Consider the following 20,183-nt stretch of genomic DNA (forward strand, 5'->3'; position numbering starts at 1 on the left):
ACTTTTTTTAGTGCCGCTGTAACGTTGAACAGTCACTAAATGAACTATCGTAAGTTGAAAACTACCTGTACTTAATTTGAAAATTCACTCTATCAGATTTGAGTATTTGCTTTACCAGTTAATAAAACTTTTAGTTATTGATTGGTAAATTTGATATCAATGATGGCAAATCATCCAATTCTTTAGAGAACTTCAAGAGCTCAATTCTATAGAGAACTCCAGTGTAACTACCATGAATTGATTTGGAAGTTCTAAAAGTTTTAAGAAATGCTGCTATTCACTAACAAAATTTCTTGGAAGGGAAAAAAGGACACCCTTTCCAAATCAGCTAATATCCCTCTTGCCCCATGACATACTTATTTTCTGTGATAGTTTTATTTTTAATAGAAGTGTCTGGCTTTTTTCAATTGTCAGTTGGTGGAAAGAAAGAACTTGCCGTCCAAGGGAAATGATTCATTTGTGGAACTGTTAAATGTCTTCTCCAAAGTTTGATTCTTTATTTTTTTAGTTCTGCTGTACGTGAGGAAAGAAGCAGATGAAGTGTTTGATGCGTTGATGTTAAAATCTCCCACAGTAAAAGGACTTATGGATGCAGTAAGTATTTATTGCCTCATCTCACATCTTATTGTATTAAAGCAACAAAAATTGATTTGATTTCTGGGGCAATTGCAGGAAAAGAAATAATAATTGTATATCTATACAAACTTAAAAATGACTGAACGTTTATTCAAGACCAACCAAAATGCCGCAGAAAAATGACATTAATGAACAAAATATTTATCTCATACATAAATTCAACTTGTGTTGAGAAAAGAGTTGTTTATTGCAATTATCCTTGGCTACTGATATCTCTTTCCAAGAAGCTGTTCCAGATTGAAGAGGAACTTGAAGTAGTTCATGTCCTTTTTGATTAGAGTGACTTCTTTATTTTTGTCCTTGAACCTTGAAAAAAAATCAGCCATAACAATGATTATCTGGAAAGAGTATAAGAGATTCTCCCCTAATCCCTAAAAATATCAATCTGACAGGACTGGCAGGAAGAAATCTCTTATACCTTAAATTGGACCTGAAACGTTGAATATTTATTGTTTCTAATCTCAATATTGTCTCAAAAGCAATTTGTTTTCTAATTATTTTGAAATTCATCCCTATTTTTCTTGATTTCTAAGTCTGTGTGAAGTAAGCCTGTGGTAGCCACCTCCTTTTAAAAAACTTTCCATAACTCTTTCCTGCATTCCATATCTTAGGCAAATTGACTCCAAAAATCGAAAGAGTGAAACAAAATGTTGGTGGGTGGTGACAAATAGAATTCTTGACTGCATAAGATGAGAAGGGATGATGAAAACGTGAAATTGTTTTGCTGAGAAAGACTGTAGAGCAGACTGATTGATTATGTGTACACTGCTTACTCAGGCAATTCTTACATGGCTCACCTCAATAGCTTAAAACATCCGTAAAATCAATTTTAAGTATTAAAATATTTTAAAATACGCTGCTATGTTCCATTAAAACTCCCCAACTGGTTTCTTAAAGGATAAAAATCAGTGTTTTATTTAACCCTCAACAGTAAAGCTCTTCCAATGTGAATGGCCTTCCCATCCTTCCCTCCCCCTCCCCCCAATCTCTCTAGGATGGATAGCCACAGAATTTCCTGTCCAAATCAGTGTTGCCCCAACACTTGAAGTCTTTAAGAAGATGGTGGATAGCCATTTGTTTGGAATGGTATAGGGTTTCCTGCCTAGGCAGGGGGTTGGACTAGAAGACCTCCAAGGTCCCTTCCAACTCTGTTATTGTATTGTATTATTGTATTGAGTGGTGGATTCTCCTAGAAAAGACAATCGCGGTTACCAAGAGCCTGTGCTAAAAAGAATTTTATAGGCAAAAACCAACACCATAAATTATGCCTGGAAACCAGTGAAGTTGTCCCAAAATAGGTACATTCTACTGCAATTTCATAATTTTGTTCTGAGCTATTTTCAAACTGCAACAGTTTGTCTAAGAGATGAGAAAAGTATCATCCATCCCTTTGACATCTCTGGTCCAAGATGACACACAACTGGTGGACCCACCAAACCTGGGCAAAAATTCTCCTGGAGAAGCAGTAAATCTGGAAAAATCCCCAGTTTTATATTATGCATCAGGTCTTCCTGGGGTATTCAATCCCAATAGGCACAAAAGATGAAAATTGGTTGAACTAAATGGCTTCCGTGCCTAGAATAACGCTGTCTTGCTCTGATTCAAATATTGTCCATTTATTTGAACAATTTATTAGGTTGGTTTTTTTACAGTCAAGTTTCTTTATTTCCTGTAGGTTGTAAATGAACATGTTTATTTTAATAATAATTAAATAAGTATTGTACTTTATTTATTGTATTTATGAAAAATAATTTATTATACATTACTTTATGTTCCTTCTGGTGTATTTTTAAAAAATCCCATCATGAAAGGCAGGGGGAATGAGTAAATAGATCACATTCATTGATACTCTTGCTAAATGGGTTTGCTTGCCAGAAAGGGTAGGGTTTAGAACGCAGAAATATTTTAACCTATGCGCTTTTGAAATTTATGCTGCATTGAACTACAAACGTGCTACAGATATGTTACAAATCTTTGCAACGGTGCCATCTTGATGACCTTCATATTTCACTTCCCATAAGGGAAGGAAACCTTTCATAGATATATGTTATACTTTGACAAGGCAACATAAAATGTTTTTTTTTTCTTAAAATTGCACACTCATATACATAGATTTATGCCCACTTGAGTTGGGAAGTTCTTGGCACCTTAAGCGTAGCGACGTTTCCAGGACTACAACCCACCATAATCATAAAGCAAAAGCTCTATTGTTTACAACTTGCATATTTCTCCCATTTTTCAATTTTTGATCTATGGGCTCACCTAAACTTTCCATACTTGACAGTATTTTTTTATATTTATTATTCACATCATTTTTTGTCCTTTTACAATAGCACACCAGAAGAATGGGCAGTAAATCGTCTCATTCTGCTTTTTCCAAAGACAAGAAAATAATATGGCACCCTTGCAAACCAATTGTTCCAACAGGAGCTCTCACAGGTAGCCATTGTATTGTCAAAAGCTCAGAAAAAGCAAGAATAAGATTGCTGAACATAACATTCAGACTTTGGGGGATAAAACTTTTTAATAAGTTGAAAAGAACAATAATGTAATGCACCATCAAATGAGAGGCAATGTTCCATTTTGAAGGGACAGAACTTTAATTTTATCAGGAAATTGCAAATATCTCCATCTGAAATACTCTGTCCCACTTCTCTTTATAAAACCTTATAAAGCAGTGGTTCTCAACCTGTGGGTCAGGACCCCTTTGGGGGTCGAATGACCCTTTCACAGGGGTTGCCTAAGACCATCGGAGAAAACATATTTCCTATGGTCTTAGGAATCAAGACACCAGTTTTATGGTTGGGGGTCACCACAACATGTAGAACTGTATTAAAGGGTCGCAACATTGGGAAGGTTGAGAAACACTGTTATAAAGCCGCCTTCCAGCAAAATCAGAGGGACCTGTTTAATCGTAAGGTATAAGAGGACTATATAAAGGGTCATATTTGGGACATATACATACTCAGAATAAAGCATGTATGTGTTGTTGTTAGTTGTGAAGTCGTGTCCGACCCATCGCGACCTCATGGACAACATTCCTCCAGGCCTTCATGTCCTCTACTGTCCTCTGGAGTCCATTTAAGCTCACACCTACTGCTTCGGTGACTCCATCCAGCCACCTCATTCTCTGTCGTCCCCTTCTTCTTTTGCCATCAACTGTTCCCAGCATTAGGCTCTTCTCCAGTGAGTCCTTCCTTCTCGTTAGGTGGCCAAAATATTTGAGTTTCATCTTCAGGATCTGGCCTTCTAAAGAGCAGTCACGATTGATCACTTCTAGGACTACATACTAAATAGAATATTTGTTAAGTACCGTATAGTTCAGAAAAACAATTCTGGAAATTGGATAACTCGGGGCTGTTATTAAGAGTCTAACCAGTCATTATTGACAGCTAGAAATCACTAGTAAGTAATTAAAAGCAGTGACTCAGATCCCTGGCTTGCAATAATTTGCCACCATATCCATAATGCTCAAAACAACAACTATTGAATCTGCTTGCTATCGGTGCCAACTGAATATTTTTTGATTATCTGCCTCCTGTTTTCATGACAAAATTATTCCTGCTTTTGCTTGTGGGGCAGCACTGCTGTTTCTATCTTTATGAAGAGCAAGACAAAGTCCCTTAACATTGCTTAAGAGCAGGGGTGTCAAACTTGATTTCATTTATTTATTTTTATTTATTTACTGAGCGCTTATAGACCGCCCCCTCTCCCGCAAGGGACTCGGGGCGGTGTACAGTCCATATCAGAAATACATCATATAAATCACTATAAAATTAGACAATTAAAATTATTAAATAAATAGATAGATACGAAGGAGGATAAAAAAGGTGTAAAGAACTGTACAGCTGAGTAAATAATTTAAAACCCCAACAAATATCCCATAAAATTAAATTTAAAAAACAATTCCCCTAAAAAACCAGTTAAGAAATATGTTTGCCAGGAGGTAGCAGTTATGATTATGCCAGGCCGGCCAATCGGAACAATTTTTGTCGGAGGGAGCGGAAGTCGGTGGTGGTTTGAGGGCCGCATCAGGGTTGTGTTTGATCTCGGGGGAGATGGTGGCTGTGGCCAGTTCGACATCACTCGTTTCGGGGGTGCCTATGCAGCCCAAGCACTCTGCCAGTGAAACCAGTCTCCCGAGCTCCATTTTCAGCTGCAATGACCTTCTGTAACCCTCTGCCAGTGAAAATGGAGCTTGGGAGGGCCGCCTGCAGCCCTCCCATCCTCCGTTGGCAGAGGTACCGCGGGCCGGTCCTTCATTGTTTCCAGGGCAGCCTCATGGGCCAGATCTAAGCACCATGCAGGTCGGCTCCGGCTCCTGGGCCTTGAGTTTGACACCCTTGCTTAAGAGCTTTTCTCTGTTGCCATTTTCCCTTGGCTTGGCTCTTCACAAGAAAGGCGTGAAGTGATTCTTCATTAATTTCCAAGTTGCCTTTTTGCTCAGAATGGATTCCAAAGCTGAATTACGAATACAAATTAAGACAGAATTAAAAGACTTAAAAGTACATACACAATAAAATTAAAAACAGAGAAAAAAGAGTGAGAAAGGAAAAAAAGATTATAGAGATAATTCATTTCAAATTGCTGGAAAGCCAAACTGAGCAAACAAGATTTAATAGTCTGCTTTAAGTGTAAAGAACCATTGTGCAGGGAAAGACCTCGCATAACTAGTTTTCATGCCAGTATTTTCCTTTTCATTGGCATTATGCAAATAAATATTGTTTTCAATTAAGAGCAGTCATTCACCACCAATTGTGGACTCAATAAAGTCTGCCAGGCTGTCCATAAGCAAAGGGAAATTTTCCGTTACGTTCTGAATTAAAAAAAAATACAGTGAGCTCTTGACTGTGAAAATGGTTTGTCTTCAATCTCTTTTACCTGTTAAATTAGAAAGTACGTATCTGCAACAATTTCATCATGTACATGATGCAAGTCAACATATGACTTGCACCATATTTGTACCATTTCATTTCCATAATAGTGTATCTGGACCATCAATATGGATAAGTAGGGATAGTGATCAATTGTGAATATGAGCTGGGTGTCAGCGTTCCAAATATCATGCAGAATTAAATCAGAATCCAAGGCAGAGCTATCCTTAAAGTTCCAATTTAATAAGACAGACATGTTGGCACATCTGTGGAAATTCCAAATCTAAAAGCTTCCTGGGATTCCACCCAGTTGAAAGTTCATGATCTTATCCTGAGGAGAAATTTCCTGACAGTTAGAACAATTAATCAGTGGAACAGCTTGCCTCCAGAAGTTGTGAATGCCCCAACACTGGAAGTCTTTAAGAAGATGTTGGATAGCCATCTGTCTGAAACGGTATAGGGTTTCCTGCCTAGGCAGGGGGTTGGACTAGAAGACCTCCAAGGTCCCTTCCAACTCTACTATTGTATTGTATTATCCCCACACCCATAAATCCATCACATGCTCCAATCTTCTTCGGCCACGCTGGCATCTCCACCCAGCTGGTTCCGGTCAGGTGCAGAGGTGCGGAGACAAAAGATGACCTTGGGCTTCTAGAAAAGAATGGCAACAACACATTCCACAATTCTACTCCTTTTTATTCCGCCCTCCCAATTACTACACTAATGAAACAGCATAATGAAATAAAAGAGAGTGTGGCAGGCCAAAGATCCTAAAAGGTATATAACTGCAGGCCTGACACTGGGAACATTTGACCTGTTTATGCATACTAGGAAGATAACTAGAGGTAGTAATCTGCTGGTTCGGATCGGTTTGCCTGAACCGGTTGTGGAACTTGTGGGTGGCCCTGCCCATCTGCCCCGGCTCTATGCCATCCCATTTAGGCCCTTTTTAAAGTCAAAGCACATTCGCGGAAGGCTGAGTGTATGCCCAGACGGGGCGCATGCGCTCACCTTTGCGAACTGGTAGGGAAGGTAAGGGAATACCACCCCTGAAGATAGCTATATAAAGGCATCCATCCTGTTCTTTTGTTTCCCCAATTAGTTCCCCCCCCCCCTTGCATTACATGAGGAAATGTATGATCATAACTAAAACAAGGTTGAGTTTTAGACACTTTGAAATTAATCACAATGGGCCATTAGGATTTTAGAATTGTATTTAATGGGAATGCACTGGAGATCAGAAGTTCCATTCTAAAGGAAAAGAACAATTTAATCCAGTGTTTCTCAGCTTTAGCAACTTTGATAGAATGTGGTCTCCCATTCCCAAAATTTCCTAGCAAGCATGCTGGGGAATTCTGGAAATTAGAAGTCCACATGTTAGAATTGCTAGAGTTGAGAAATACTGATATATCCTTTCCTGTTGCCATTTCCCAGCAGCCTTCTGCACTGTTGCTGTGAAGTGCTCTCTGGAATTTTTTCAAGAGGTACAAGAAGGAATATGGAAAAAGAGGCATCTTAAATATTACCTCCCGCTCTCTTTGTCTAGTCTATTCTAGTCCAACTCAAGAGCTGCTTTCTCAGTGCAGAAATGTAGATGAGGTGATCCTTTAATCCTTTCATTTTGGGTCTGTAATTTGATTGTGTTGACCTGCAATGGGGAAAGGTGTTTGCTTTGATGTGTTGTGAAATCTGGTTGCCAAGGACAGCCTGTATCCGCTCCCCAACCTCTCTTGACATGTTTTCCCAATTTGAGAGTGTCCCTGAAAAGTTATTTTGTTAAATTTAGAAAGACAGCGGAGTATGTCCTTTAAGAATGCAGTAACAATTCTGAGATCTGCATTTCTTAAGTGAAGAACTTGCTGCAATGCATCTTCTCCCAGTTTGCATAAACATAGATGGATAGATTAAAACTTCTAAGCATTATCAAGATGGAAGAACTATTCTGGTACCTTGTTTCCAACAAAATAAGCCCTCCCCAGATAATAAGCCCAATTGGGCTTTTGAGTGCATGCCCTAAAATAATCCCTCCCCAGAAAATATTGCAACACAGCAGAAGCCATGAGGTGACCACACTCGCTGTCTCCTGCACCTCAAAAATAATAATACCTCCCTGAAAATAAGGCCAAGAACTTATTTTTTTTGGGGGGGGGGAGTCAAAAGAAAATAAGACCCTGTCTTATTTTTGGGGAAACACGGCAGTACTGAGAACATATGGGAAACACAGAAGGGGAAAGAATGTTCAGCCGTTACTTGGGAGATTTTCTGTTGGAATAATTCTAGGAAAAGCTTGGACATACGGAGTTGCAAAAATCATATTAAGGCAGTAGTGGTTTTGCTATATACATTAAATAAAAATATTTTATTACCAAGAGTTTTGTGAACAGTTGAGATAATGGGTAGTATGTCAGAGCCTCATCTATTAATTCCATTATTTTTGGGAATCATTTGTGTTTCTCTTTTGTCAGCAAAATCTCTCACAAGAATCTTTCTCTTCAGTCTTGGTTAATGCCATAAATGGGGATCAAAGATTCCATTCTGCACATATAACTTGAAATATTTGGGTTATAATATACGTGAAAGAACTGCTATAACTCACATTTTCTTAGAATCAACTAAGTTCTAAGATCTGTTATCTCATGCTTCATTTGGATTCTCCTTTGGGGATGAGGGCTGACGATTCATTATCTTCTTTATAAGATGCTGTAGCTTTTTCAGTTTGGCTTTCTGACAATGTGTCCAAGTAAACTCCCCAGACTTCCAGTTGGCACAGAGAAGGAATTATTTTTTAGGCTTCTGTATGCCCAGTTGGGCACTAGTTGTACAGCCACAGATTCAACTAAAACTGGAGCATCTGAAAAGGATCCATCTTGCTTGCTGTATTCCAACTTTATTTGCATTTATGCCAAAATGTGTGGTTTGGGATTGTAAAGGCAATCTGATCATAACGCTATGCCTGGAACAGCTTCTTCCCACCCCAGCTTCCATCAAATGAAGCTTCTGGGCACTCTATAAGGCTGTGCCATATATTTCCATCTGTCTGGTTTCATGAAACCAAAGCATGATTGGCTGCAACTGGATAAGGAAAGTGTATTACCATTGCTTAGAATACCTTCAACATTTGGAAATTTAGGCACAGCATCAGATCATGGTATACTCCCAAATTGATTTCTGTCAACTCTCGAAGATTTCCTGACCTGCTCCCGAGCTGCCATAAGCAGGGGGATGGGAAATCGAGCCTCGCAGCTGCATCGAGGAATTTGCACCTCAGTCAAAACACATCCTAGCTGGCTAAAGTCAAGGCCATCTCCACAGAAACATGCAACGGCCAGAGGGAGTGATTTCTACAACCCATGATTGCTGATTGGCATGATTGTGACTAATGACACACCTTGGGCGGGAGGGGGAAACAGGGTCAGTGGCAAGGCGTGAACCAAATGAAGCCAGAGCTGCCTTCACTTGGTCCATGCCGACATGGCACTCCTTATAAACAACTGGATTTTTCTTAGGCTTTGCTTGAGGCTCCTGATTTCATTAGGGCATCAGTTGGAACCAGTGGTGAAATTCAAATTTTTTTACTACCAATTCTGTGAGAGTGGCCTGGTGGGCGTGGCAGGGGAAGAATACTGCAAAATCTCCATTCCCACCCCACTCGGGGGCCAGCCAGAGGTGGTATTTTCCGGTTCTCCGAACTACTCAAAATTTCCTCTACCGGTTCTCCAGAACCTGTCAGAACCTGCTGAATTTCACCTCTGACACTTTCACTAATCTGAAAAATTCTTGCAAGGAGATTCACTTTTGATCTTAGGGGCTCAGTTCTCGGAGGAGTTGATCTTAATTCATTCTTTAGAGGAGAAGCCAGTTTTAAATCAGTAGAGATGAAAGCCATAAGAAGGAAACCACGCAGAAAGTGTAGTATAGGCAAATATTAAAATACTAAAAGCTGCAGGAAGCTACACCTAAAAGGGCTCCAATTCCTGTGTGTAAGTCCCACTGTGTCTTGCTGAACCTGAAGTGTAATCTCCAGGTTCTGCACTACTAAGAAGGGACATTGTGTAGCCTGCCATGAATTGCCTAATTCTAACTGAGGGCGGTGATTCTGCTGTAGGTTTGCTTTTAATAAATCTATCTCCTTTTCCTTTCTTTTTTAAAATATAGATTTCTGAGAAATATGGCCTTCCAGCTGAGAAGATTGCAAAGCTTTATAAAAAAAGCAAAAAAGGGTAAGAGAAACCAACTAATCCTGCAGTTCGTGTTTTTATAAAATAGTCCTGAGACCGCAGCTAAGCTTTTAAATCTTTCGCGCTCTGATATATGCTCACACTGCAAGAAAGATTCCCAGATCGCAATTGGCGAATAAATTATACCAGAAGGGGGTGTGGTTTAGATGGTTGATGCCTGAAGGTATGTTAATATTCTGGGAGGAGACAAGAGTTAGGATTAATACACCCATAGAGGCGCAGGCCTTTATGGAGAAAAATAAACTGCTCCTAGAAAAACCAGATGACTCTTCAACAGACATACAAGACACGGGAGGGGCCGGAGCTCTGCCAGCGGGGGGAGATGGGGCGACAACAAGAAAGCTCAGATCACACAAATGAGTAAGAAAAGTCATCTGATATAAACTGATTGAAATTACCAATTGAATTTACCACACTGACTACGTGTTATTACTTAATATTGAATTTTATGCAAATGTATACTATGAGTTTGGAGGGGGGGTGCATCTACCGTATTTCGCAGCTGCCAAAATTTGTAACTTTTCCCTTACCTTTCCCCTTTGTAAAATATAAAAAAACCAATAAAACTTTGTTTTTTTTTAAAAAAAAGATTCCCAGATCCAGGTTCACACAGGGATTGCAGTAGATATCAAATCAACCACTGGCTTCTAATTAATCTGGGTGGTTCTGCTATAGTATACCTTAACTTGGTGCCCTTCAGATATGTTGAATATATCCCATCATTGAACAGCACGGAGATGCTGTGAATGGTGTGAATTGTAGTCCAGTTCTTCTGTAGTCCAGCAGATTAGTAGAAATTTTTCTTGGAGGCTAGTAGCTTGAGACCTTCAGCATAGATTTTGGAAGCAACACAGTTTCTACCCCTATCACTTGTGTTATTTGGAGAGCCATAGTGGGCTACCACACACATGCTTATTCAATGGGTCCTCAGTTACCCTACTTGTTGCAAACAATGCCCTTGGGACTTCTCAATGTGGCTTTGTGCTTTGACCCAAGTAGCTGAGTCATAAGTAACAATGCTACAATTCACCTAATGATAACAGCATGAAAATGAATCCCTTGTAAGATGCCAGATATAGAAATTCCTGTTTCCTTCTTAATTTTTTTATTGCCTCTTTTGAATAATGTGTAGATGTATCACAACGCATCTTCCCCAGCAGTCTACAGTAAAGAAAACCACACCCTCATCAACACTGGCAGGACAAGCTATTGTATACAAACCCCACCTTCAGTAGCACTGATGTTACCTGGTTGGGTAATAAAACATCTGCAATTTAACAACCAGGCTCAGAGAGCATCAAGGACTCCACAGTTCAACTCTGTGGTACATCTATTCTCTTCTGTTGGAACACCTAAATGAGGTCACTATCTTGATTTCCCTTCAGTTAACTTACCATAATTTACCTACAAATTCCTCTATGGAATCTTGCCTCACCTCCAGACAATTTCCAATGGTCTTATACTACAGCATCAGTACATCAAGCTTGATATTGTGTACTCTCTGGCATGAGCCTCAAGCAAATGTTTTTATCAGTTCTATATACTACCGTGGCTTAACCCATTCTCCTCACAATGGCCCTGGACATGTTGGCTTACAATTCCAGCCATTCCAGCAACTAAGGTGAAGATGAAGGTATATTAAAGTGATAATTCAGCAGCATCTGGAATGTATGCTTTCCGCTTCCTGCTGTGGTGCACAGGAATTATATTGTAAAATATTTTTTTAAAAAATACAATGAAACAACATAAGAAGTTGCACAGGAGAATTAAGTGAGATTCCCCTAGCATGGACCTAACTGGAGAATTAATATGAATTTGAATCATTAACAGTTAGAATGATATGCATATTAATTCAGGACAAAGAATCACAAAATATTTTATGGGGCAACTTGGAGTTGGATTTCAAGTTGAAGAATGAGTTTGCCTGTGAATTTTGTCAAGGCCCATTGTACAAATGGTTAACACAAAATAAAATCCTCCTGGCACACAACATCGAACCATCAATTTAAATCTATCCCTTAATTGATAGATTTCCACAGCCACAAAGCTACTGTTTTACAAACATGATTTATTGAGTAATCTAGAATTGTCTGAGTTCAGAAGATATGCTAATCACGCCAAGTTCATACAACAAGCTGAATCAAAATGTCTATGGAGACTCTCAAGTCATCCAGATCATGTCCCAAAGGTGCTTTTTCCAAAGGCAACTGGACTTTGTTTTTTTTTCTTGAAGATCCAGTTGCCTTTGGAAAAAGCACCTTTGGGATTGAATCAAAATGGAAAAAAAACCTTATATTATGAATTTGTGTATTTAGCCATTATCTCAACTTTAGTGTATCTCTTTCCTGTTTCAGGATTCTGGTAAATATGGATGATAACATCATTGAACATTATTCCAATGAAGACACTTTCATCCTAAACATGGAGAACATCGTGGAGGGTTTCAAGGTCACATTGACGGAAATCTAGCCTAGACAAGCATAGACCTTGTGAAGTGAAAACATTTTGCCATCAAGGAAGAAATGATAATAAAACCCTGATTTCATTGATAACGGAGAAGAAAGGCTGTTGCAAAACTAAATTGGAAACAACCACATTTTTTTTTTGCCACTGGAAGCCAATTTGGCAATTACTGATGAGTTTGTTCAAAAGAACATTTCTTCACAAAGTTCCTTATTTATTGCTCCTCACTCTGCAATATGTAAATAATCAGTGGACTCTAGACTTCACAATCTTGATGTTGCAAAGGTATAACAGAGACTTTAAATAAAAACAACAAAAGTAGTTAAGACAAGAAAAGTAACAAGTTGAAAAATAATGTTAGTTCCACTGGGACTTAATCACTGAAATTTCACCTTCTAAATGAATTGCTAGAAAACCTGATAAGCGTTAACAATGTGCAAAGTGCCTCGTGATCTTTGCACACCTACTGTATACCAGTGTTGGTATCATGTAGCTTAGCCATATCCCTCCCTTTGCAGGTCAACTGAGGGCTTTTAAGATTTTCAGATGGCATGTACTTTGTAAGTAAAACACCATCCATTTTAACTTCTGTATATATTTGTTTATAATATGTAATAATATATTTTCCTATCTGTGTGGATGTGTTTACTGCCACTCTATTTTCTGTTTGGATAAGAAGTTGGCAGAATTCCTGTCCAAAGACCAAAGTTCTCTCACCAGCTATTGATTCTTCAGGGTTTTTGATACCTTTTGTTCAAAGCTTATCCAGGAGCCACATTATAAAGTTAAAACTCCTTATTGTCACAACTAAGATTATTCTATACCAGCTTCTCAGGTCTTTCAATGAGATGCTTTCTGTTATTTTTAGACTTCCATTAAGTCAGGCATTTACAGAGTAGAACTGAAGGCCGTTTGGAGTGCACCAGCTTTTGGAGAGTCAGGCTTATTCAATTATGCTGCAGTCTTCCAGTTCCTGAAATAGTTTTCCTATCTCTTTATCTCTCTATATATCTCTCCCTCCCTCGCTTCGTTTTTTTTAAATCTTCTGTGATATGCATTCTTAATGAATGGCCGTTCACTTCTGCAATGCATCATGCAAGATGTCATAAAAGTGACATTTCTATGTCATTCCCACCAATGGCTGCTTCCAATTTTTACCCAATCTTTTCTAAACAAATGTTATTCTTCCATTCAAGTTACCTCTGAAAGTTCCTGGCAACATGGAATCAGTGTGAGTTTAGCAAGATATTTTATTTTTTTGCTTTTATTTTAGGGAAATTATGTGCTTTATAAAACAACAGACGTATAAAATTGGAAGGAAAGTTTGGAATTATGTAGTAGAGACGTCCAATCCCCTGAACATGTCATATGTTGGAGGATGTAAATACAGGTGGTCCTTGCTTAATGACCAGTTGTTTAGTGATCCATTCAAAATTATGACTGGCCTCATTAGAGGTCCTGGTACTGGAGTTCTGCTGGATGGCCACACACATACCAAACCTGCATTTACAACTATATGCAGGCACGATTACAATTTTCAGTATTTTTTTGTCAGTTTCTGGCATTTACTTCTGGTTTCCATCAAAAAGCACACAATAAGAAAAATGGGTTCATTTAACGACCACTGCAAAAAAAAAATGTATAAAATTGGGCATGGTCCCATGGTGAACCACAACTCATAGCTGTAATTCTGGGATTGAATACAGTGGTATGTTTACAGTTGTAAAAGATGTAAATACCCAGTATGTATGTCTAGCAGAGGAGAACCCATCATGCGCCTCTTTCATGTTCAAAGCATCTCTTAATGTTCAATTAGTTCTCATGCTTCCTTCAGGAGTAGCAGAGAATCGCAATGCCCAACAGCTTTCTATATATATGGAGATGGCTACTTTATAATGTTTGATAATGTAATGCTTTCTATATATTTGAAGATGGCTACTTTATAAAGGGTTGGACTTAGATTTCTAAATACGTTGCACAAACCCAGAGGGGTTTTCCCTGAATTCTTTCCCTTCTTAAAGAAATCAAGCCATATTCATGATTAGGGCCAGAAATGAATTCAATTGATTTGCATTTTAGCCAAACTGACATTTAGCTACTGATTAAAATACACTTTTCTGACTTTTTGGAGTTCATAGATGTGTAACATGCATTTTTTCATGAAATTATGTACAAAAATTACAGAGCAGATTTGATCCAGTGCAGGGGTGTCAAACTCACAGCGTCACAGCGTCGTCATGTGACATATCATGACTTCCCTCCCCCTTCACTAAACCAGTCATGGGTGTGGCCAGTACAGGACACACCCAGCCTGTGGGCTGCGAGTTTGGCACCTCTAATCTAGTGGTTAAGCAGGCTCGAGACCATGAATTCTAGTCTCCTTCCTTGGCCAGGAAAGCCAGGTGGGGGGGCTTGGCTAGTCATCCTTTCTCAGCCAACTCACCTCACAGGGTTGTTGTGGGGAAAATGGGAGGAGGAAGGTGGATATGTTTGCTGCCTTATTTGTAAAAATAATAAAGGTAGGATACAAATAAACAAATAAATGAAATAAATCTCCATTATGTTAGGGGACATATTCGTAAAATTCCTGCATAATAGATAAAATTGCAAACGAAAGGGTATGGACATAGACATCTGTCCCAGAATATGTAACAGGTTAGTAATTCCCCCCCCCCAAAAAAAAAAACCCTTAAGTGCAATAAACCAAACTATATATATTTGCAAAAATTAGGATCTGAAAAGAATTAACTTCATAGTTTCGTAAGAATTAGGGACTGAGAAAAAATGAAATGAATGTATTTGCTCTTCTCTACTTTTATACATGAGTCTTGGTAGTTTTTGGCCTTGTAGTTCATACTGAAATGCAGTTTGTGAACGGTGTATTTATTGAGAACATTTTGCAATATGCATGAAGGTGGGGGATTTTTTTTCTCCTTAATGGACGTAAACCAAAAAAATACAGATCATTTTCTGCATGGAAGGCAGAATAATTTTGGAAAGACTGCCGGTCAGATCCCATCACGTTCGCTATCATTTATTTCCCCTTCCAACTCAATCTGTTGCGAAAGTTTTGTCAATATATCTCCAAAGACATTTGTATTGTATGAACTTTTTTTTTTTCATTTTTGTTTTGTAAAACTATTGTTTCCGATAAATCCCACTAGAATGTAAATATAAAAAAATGTACAGAGGAAGGCTGTTCTTGATTTGAATCTGTGTACATACAGTATACTGCCTACCATGTTTTGTTCTGTTATTGTTATTCAATATCTAGTCTGGTTTATGTATTACTTTGTTGTTTTTAATGGCACTTCCATGCATAGGGCTGATGGGAAAGGACACTAGCAGAGTAGCAGAACATAGGTGACACATACAAAAAGGCCATTCTCTTCATTAGCAGAAACTGATGAAGACAATGGCTTACGGCATCAATCCATAAACATTTTTCAGATAAGCCATCGCCAACATAGGAAGCTTTCAGATCTGTTGAGCAATAACTCCCAGGTTTCTGAAACTTTCAAAGCAATGGTTCCTGATATATATGAAAATAACCATTTTTCATATAGCCAGGTTTTTGTAGCATATTGTCTTCTAGAGATTCCTGCTGCAATGATTTATTTGACTGCCATGCCAACTATGTTCTGGGTTGGTTGGTCTCCTGGCAACTGCCTGGGCTAGTGCTAGCAATTTTCTTAGCCAGAATTTTGGTAGTATTCTGCCATTGCCTTCTTCCTAGGGTTATGGACTTCTAGCATTTGATGTATTGTGCCTTAAGCACTACTAAACTGGCTCTTATGATCTGTCCTTTGCCTAAATCACTCCTTTATTTTCCAGGCCATGGAATGTGACCTTAAAAATTAACCTTCTGGGTCATTCAACCCACCCATACATTCCTTTTGCCCTCTGCACAGTTGAACAGGTGTAAGAATTTCTCTTTAGCATGCTGTTGGTAATGGCTGGGTTGCTAATCAGAAAAAAAAGGCTTTTAAAGGTATTTTTTATATAAATCAGCGTGATACCAATTTTAAAGAGCACTTCATCCTGCAGGCATTTATTTTTCTTGTAGCATCTTGGCTCTTTACATCTTTGAGGTTTAAAATTTCATTGACTCACTTTTTATGTCTTTTTTGAGTTTTAAAATGTCACCGAAGAAATGTCAGACCTTGAGATATTAACAGCTTATTTAACCATATATTTATTGGTTTTCAGTCGGAATCTTGTCAGAATTTCCAAGTTCACTCAATGATTTTTCTTTCCTTTGGAAACCTTTGTTGTCCACTTGCATAAAATTGGATCTCTCTAGAAGTGTAAAACTTTGAAGGCTGATGGATTAAAATTATACAGTTTTTTTTATGGCAAACTTGTTTTTAAAATGACATATAATGGTGAGATTCAAATGTTGCTTTGCTTTGCTTTTTGATCAGCAAGGGTTGTGGAATCAGGTGCATTCGTTGAGCACCACTTGACACTTGCCAAAGATGTGCAGAAGTTTCTGTATCCCTCCAGCACCGCAATTTACTACCGCTTGATAGGTTGGACTAAATAAAGCAGACATACATCAGCCAAAGTAGATGAATTGCGGTTTTACAGGAAATTTGCATGTGATCATTTATACATACAGTAGATACAAATTTAGAAATAATTACTGTAATTTAAATAAGGAGTACAATGACAGGCATGCTTTAGGTCGTCTTATTCATAGGCAGCTTTCTTACCCAGAAATCAGCCAGAGTGCTTTCAACAGAGGATGCCTGATTTAGAGGGTTCCTTTCAGATTTTGTTCAGCTCCCCCATCCGACCCCGCTGGCAAGCAGGTCTTTCATTGAAATAAAAGAGACATCAAATGCATCTATTTATTACCGATGTTCTTCCAAATGGAGCTGGAAAACATTGCGTGTGTTCTGTTGTGCAAGATGGAGAAACCACTGGTTCCTTCTATGCTAGTTTTTTCTTAACCAAAGTGCCCTAGATCATTGATGTTAATTTTTAGATATTCCTAGCTGCTTGACTGTTGATGAGAATTTGGAGTTTTTGGTGTCTGTGTAGATGTCGGCACCTACAGTTACAACAGCAATTAGAAGTCATAAGGGAGTTGGCTTTTGTCTAAACATCCTGTGCAGATTCAACCATTTTGGTGTAAACCATATTTATGGTGAAGTTGTCCATTCAGAAACCTAGGTTCATCTGGTAGTTGGGCACAGTTCCTGGTATCGCAGAAACTGGTACCAAATGCTAATATTTCATTAATATGTATACAAATGAATATTCCCATCTGATCCAATATGCTGCTTTTTGGGAATGCAGCTTTGCAAACACCATAGAAAGGTACAATGTATCTCTGAACTGCATATTTTATGGTTGATTGGATCAGACAAAGCCAACTAAATGATGGTTTAATTCAACATCTTAGCAGGTTGCGGGAACCAAATCATCCATTATAGCTGCCCCCCAACCTTTTGGGCACAAGGGACTGGTTCCATGGAGAGGGGTTTTTCTGCAGATCCAAGGGGGCATAGTTTTGTGTGCTGCCTGCATTCCACAGATGGGTCATTGCCTGTTTGAGCAGACCAGTTTCTGGCATGCTGCAGACTGGTGCCAGTCCACAGATCGGGGATTTAGGACCCCTGATCTACTAGGTCAAGGAGCAAATGTTCACAAGTATCTCAGCAGATTAGGTTATAATGCTGAAAATGAAAAACGAATATTATCTTCAGATTTTGTGTGTGTGTGAACTTGATGATGCATCCATTAGTCAAGGAGTTAGTTCAGGGACAATACGTAGCATTTACAGATTTTGCATTTAGATTTTGCATTGAGAATATTTTAATAAATCGGTACAGCTACAGTCTATATGGACTAGAAGCTTGGGGTTTTTTTAAATGAAATTTTCAGGAAGTTGCACTTTTCAGGAAGTTTTATAACATATTATGGAATCGAAAAGAATTGCAGAATACACAGGAATGACACATCCCTTAAATATCAAAAGTTCTCATCCCATTATAAGATGATGCTTTACAGATCTGTAAATGTTGCAGTTAATGTCAGCCTTTAACTTGTCTAATTGTAAGGGGCATGTTATGACTTCTTATTCTAGCAAATTTAATCATGATCAGTTAAATCTATCCATTTTTAACTTATCTTTTACTTTTACATGGGAAAACAGGGACATATAGAAGCTTAATTTGGATATATATATATCAGCTCAACTGATAAGGAAGAGAGCCTGTGGCTTAGTGGCTAAGACTCCTGCCTAAGATATATACAGCCCGGGTTCAAATCCCAGTAAGGGTATGGCTAGCTGATGAGAGCTAATTAGCTTGAAATAGATCTATACTAGTCTCCCTTTATTTATTTATCAGTACAAATACAACATATATATATATCTCATTGCCAAATAAAAATGGCTGATACAGACATAGAAGCATTAGATTTATGATTTGAAACCTTCCTGTTTATTTTCTTCGGTTCTAATTTGATATACCTGTTGGAAAGATGCAAATTAGCAAAATTTCTCCTGTCATTGACACAATGATTGAAAAATTGTAGGATTCAGCCTGTCGTCACACTGCAAAAACTGTATGGGGAGGAGGCCTGCTGAAATTTTTAAAGTGGATACTGTTTGTTAACTGTTCTAACCTTGGTGGTTTTCTTCTTCTAATTTCAATTCCTCCTGCAAGATATTGACATGGTGTAAAAACGAAAGAGTACTTATGCCAAAAACTCTGCGCAGTGCCCTCATTTCTGGAAAGCAAGCTTTGTATATAAATATTGCGTATTATCTAAAGATAGTTTTGTAAATGGGAAGGGGAATCTATAAACATATAAATAATACAGGTTTATATTTTTTGTACATTTTTAAATGGAAAGAAATAAATGTTCATAAAGTATAACCATCTTTTGTTGATCTTTTCCCCCCACAGATGTTAGTCATCCCTGGGTATTTATTTACATTCCCTCAAAAGCACACGTTGAATTATATATGATCTACTTGGGCCATATTATGCCTGGATTCACACAGAACAATACACCTAAATCTAGTTTAACAATACAGGCAGTCCTCATTTAGTGGCCATTCACCATTACAACAGTAGTGAAAAAGTAATTCTACAACCAATCCTTGCTTTTATGACCTTTGGAGATCTATAAAAGGAAGAAAAGCAGAAATAGGATCATGAAATCATGTTTCACTTAGCGACCATTTTAGTGAGAGTTGCTGGTCCCAAATGTGATCATTAAATGAGGACTACGTGTACACAGTGCTCATCTTTACAAAACATGCCATGTCTGAATAAATGAACTGTATTATGGCTTGATTCACACGAGACAGCAATCTTATTTTAGCCTAGATTGGGACACTAACCTTATTTTAGCCTAATCTAGTTTATTATGTGAACCCGGTCACTGAGTGTTAAATTAGCCAATCACGGTTTAGTTTAATTAGTAGAGCAAACTCAACTCCCAAGAGTTTATACTTCATGTGGGCTTCATTGGCACCACGTTCCAATCACATCAGTGGTGGGTTCCGGATTACCTTCCAAACGGTACAGTTGGAACGGGCCTGGCATCACCCAGGTGGACACGCGCAATGCGCGCGCATGCATCATACTTGCCTGTGACGCTTCCGCAAGCCTCCACGACGCTCCAGCTGCTCGGCGGAGCTTCGCGCAGGCGCCGTATGCACCATAAGCTTAAAGCACAGGTAAGGAGCTTGGGCGGGATGGTAGGCCCTCCAGAGCACTGTACCTGAACGGTACTGGGTGCTTCGGGCAGGATCCAGTACGCCCATACCAGGGCATACCACCTGCAACCCACCACTGAATGACACATCCTTATTAATAGTGAGATACGATTCAAAAGGCTTTCATCTGGGGCCAGGTTGGAATGAACAGCAGGTGTGACTTTAACTATAGTTCCTAGGGCAGTTTTACATTTTCTTATTGTTTGCTGTTACTTGACCACACTTTAAATTCAT

The 20,183-nt window shown here is 38.6% G+C and overlaps 1 protein-coding gene across 2 annotated transcripts in view; it reads left to right on the forward strand.

Annotated features, from left to right (window-relative positions):
- The window catches only part of GRHL2 (grainyhead like transcription factor 2), a 96,639-nt gene extending 78,713 nt beyond the window's left edge, over positions 1 to 17,926 (forward strand). For both annotated transcript variants that reach the window (XM_081951188.1, XM_081951189.1), the window contains exons 14-16: positions 509 to 594; positions 9,666 to 9,730; positions 12,103 to 17,926. In XM_081951188.1, the coding sequence (XP_081807314.1) occupies positions 509 to 594; positions 9,666 to 9,730; positions 12,103 to 12,217 (266 nt within the window). In that variant the 3' untranslated portion in view covers positions 12,218 to 17,926. The remainder of the gene's footprint in view (positions 1 to 508; positions 595 to 9,665; positions 9,731 to 12,102) is intronic.
- Positions 17,927 to 20,183: the final 2,257 nt, after the last annotated feature.

Source organism: Natrix helvetica, assembly GCF_964273705.1.
Source record: "Natrix helvetica genome assembly, chromosome: 4".
Classification (NCBI taxonomy): domain Eukaryota; kingdom Metazoa; phylum Chordata; class Lepidosauria; order Squamata; family Natricidae; genus Natrix; species Natrix helvetica.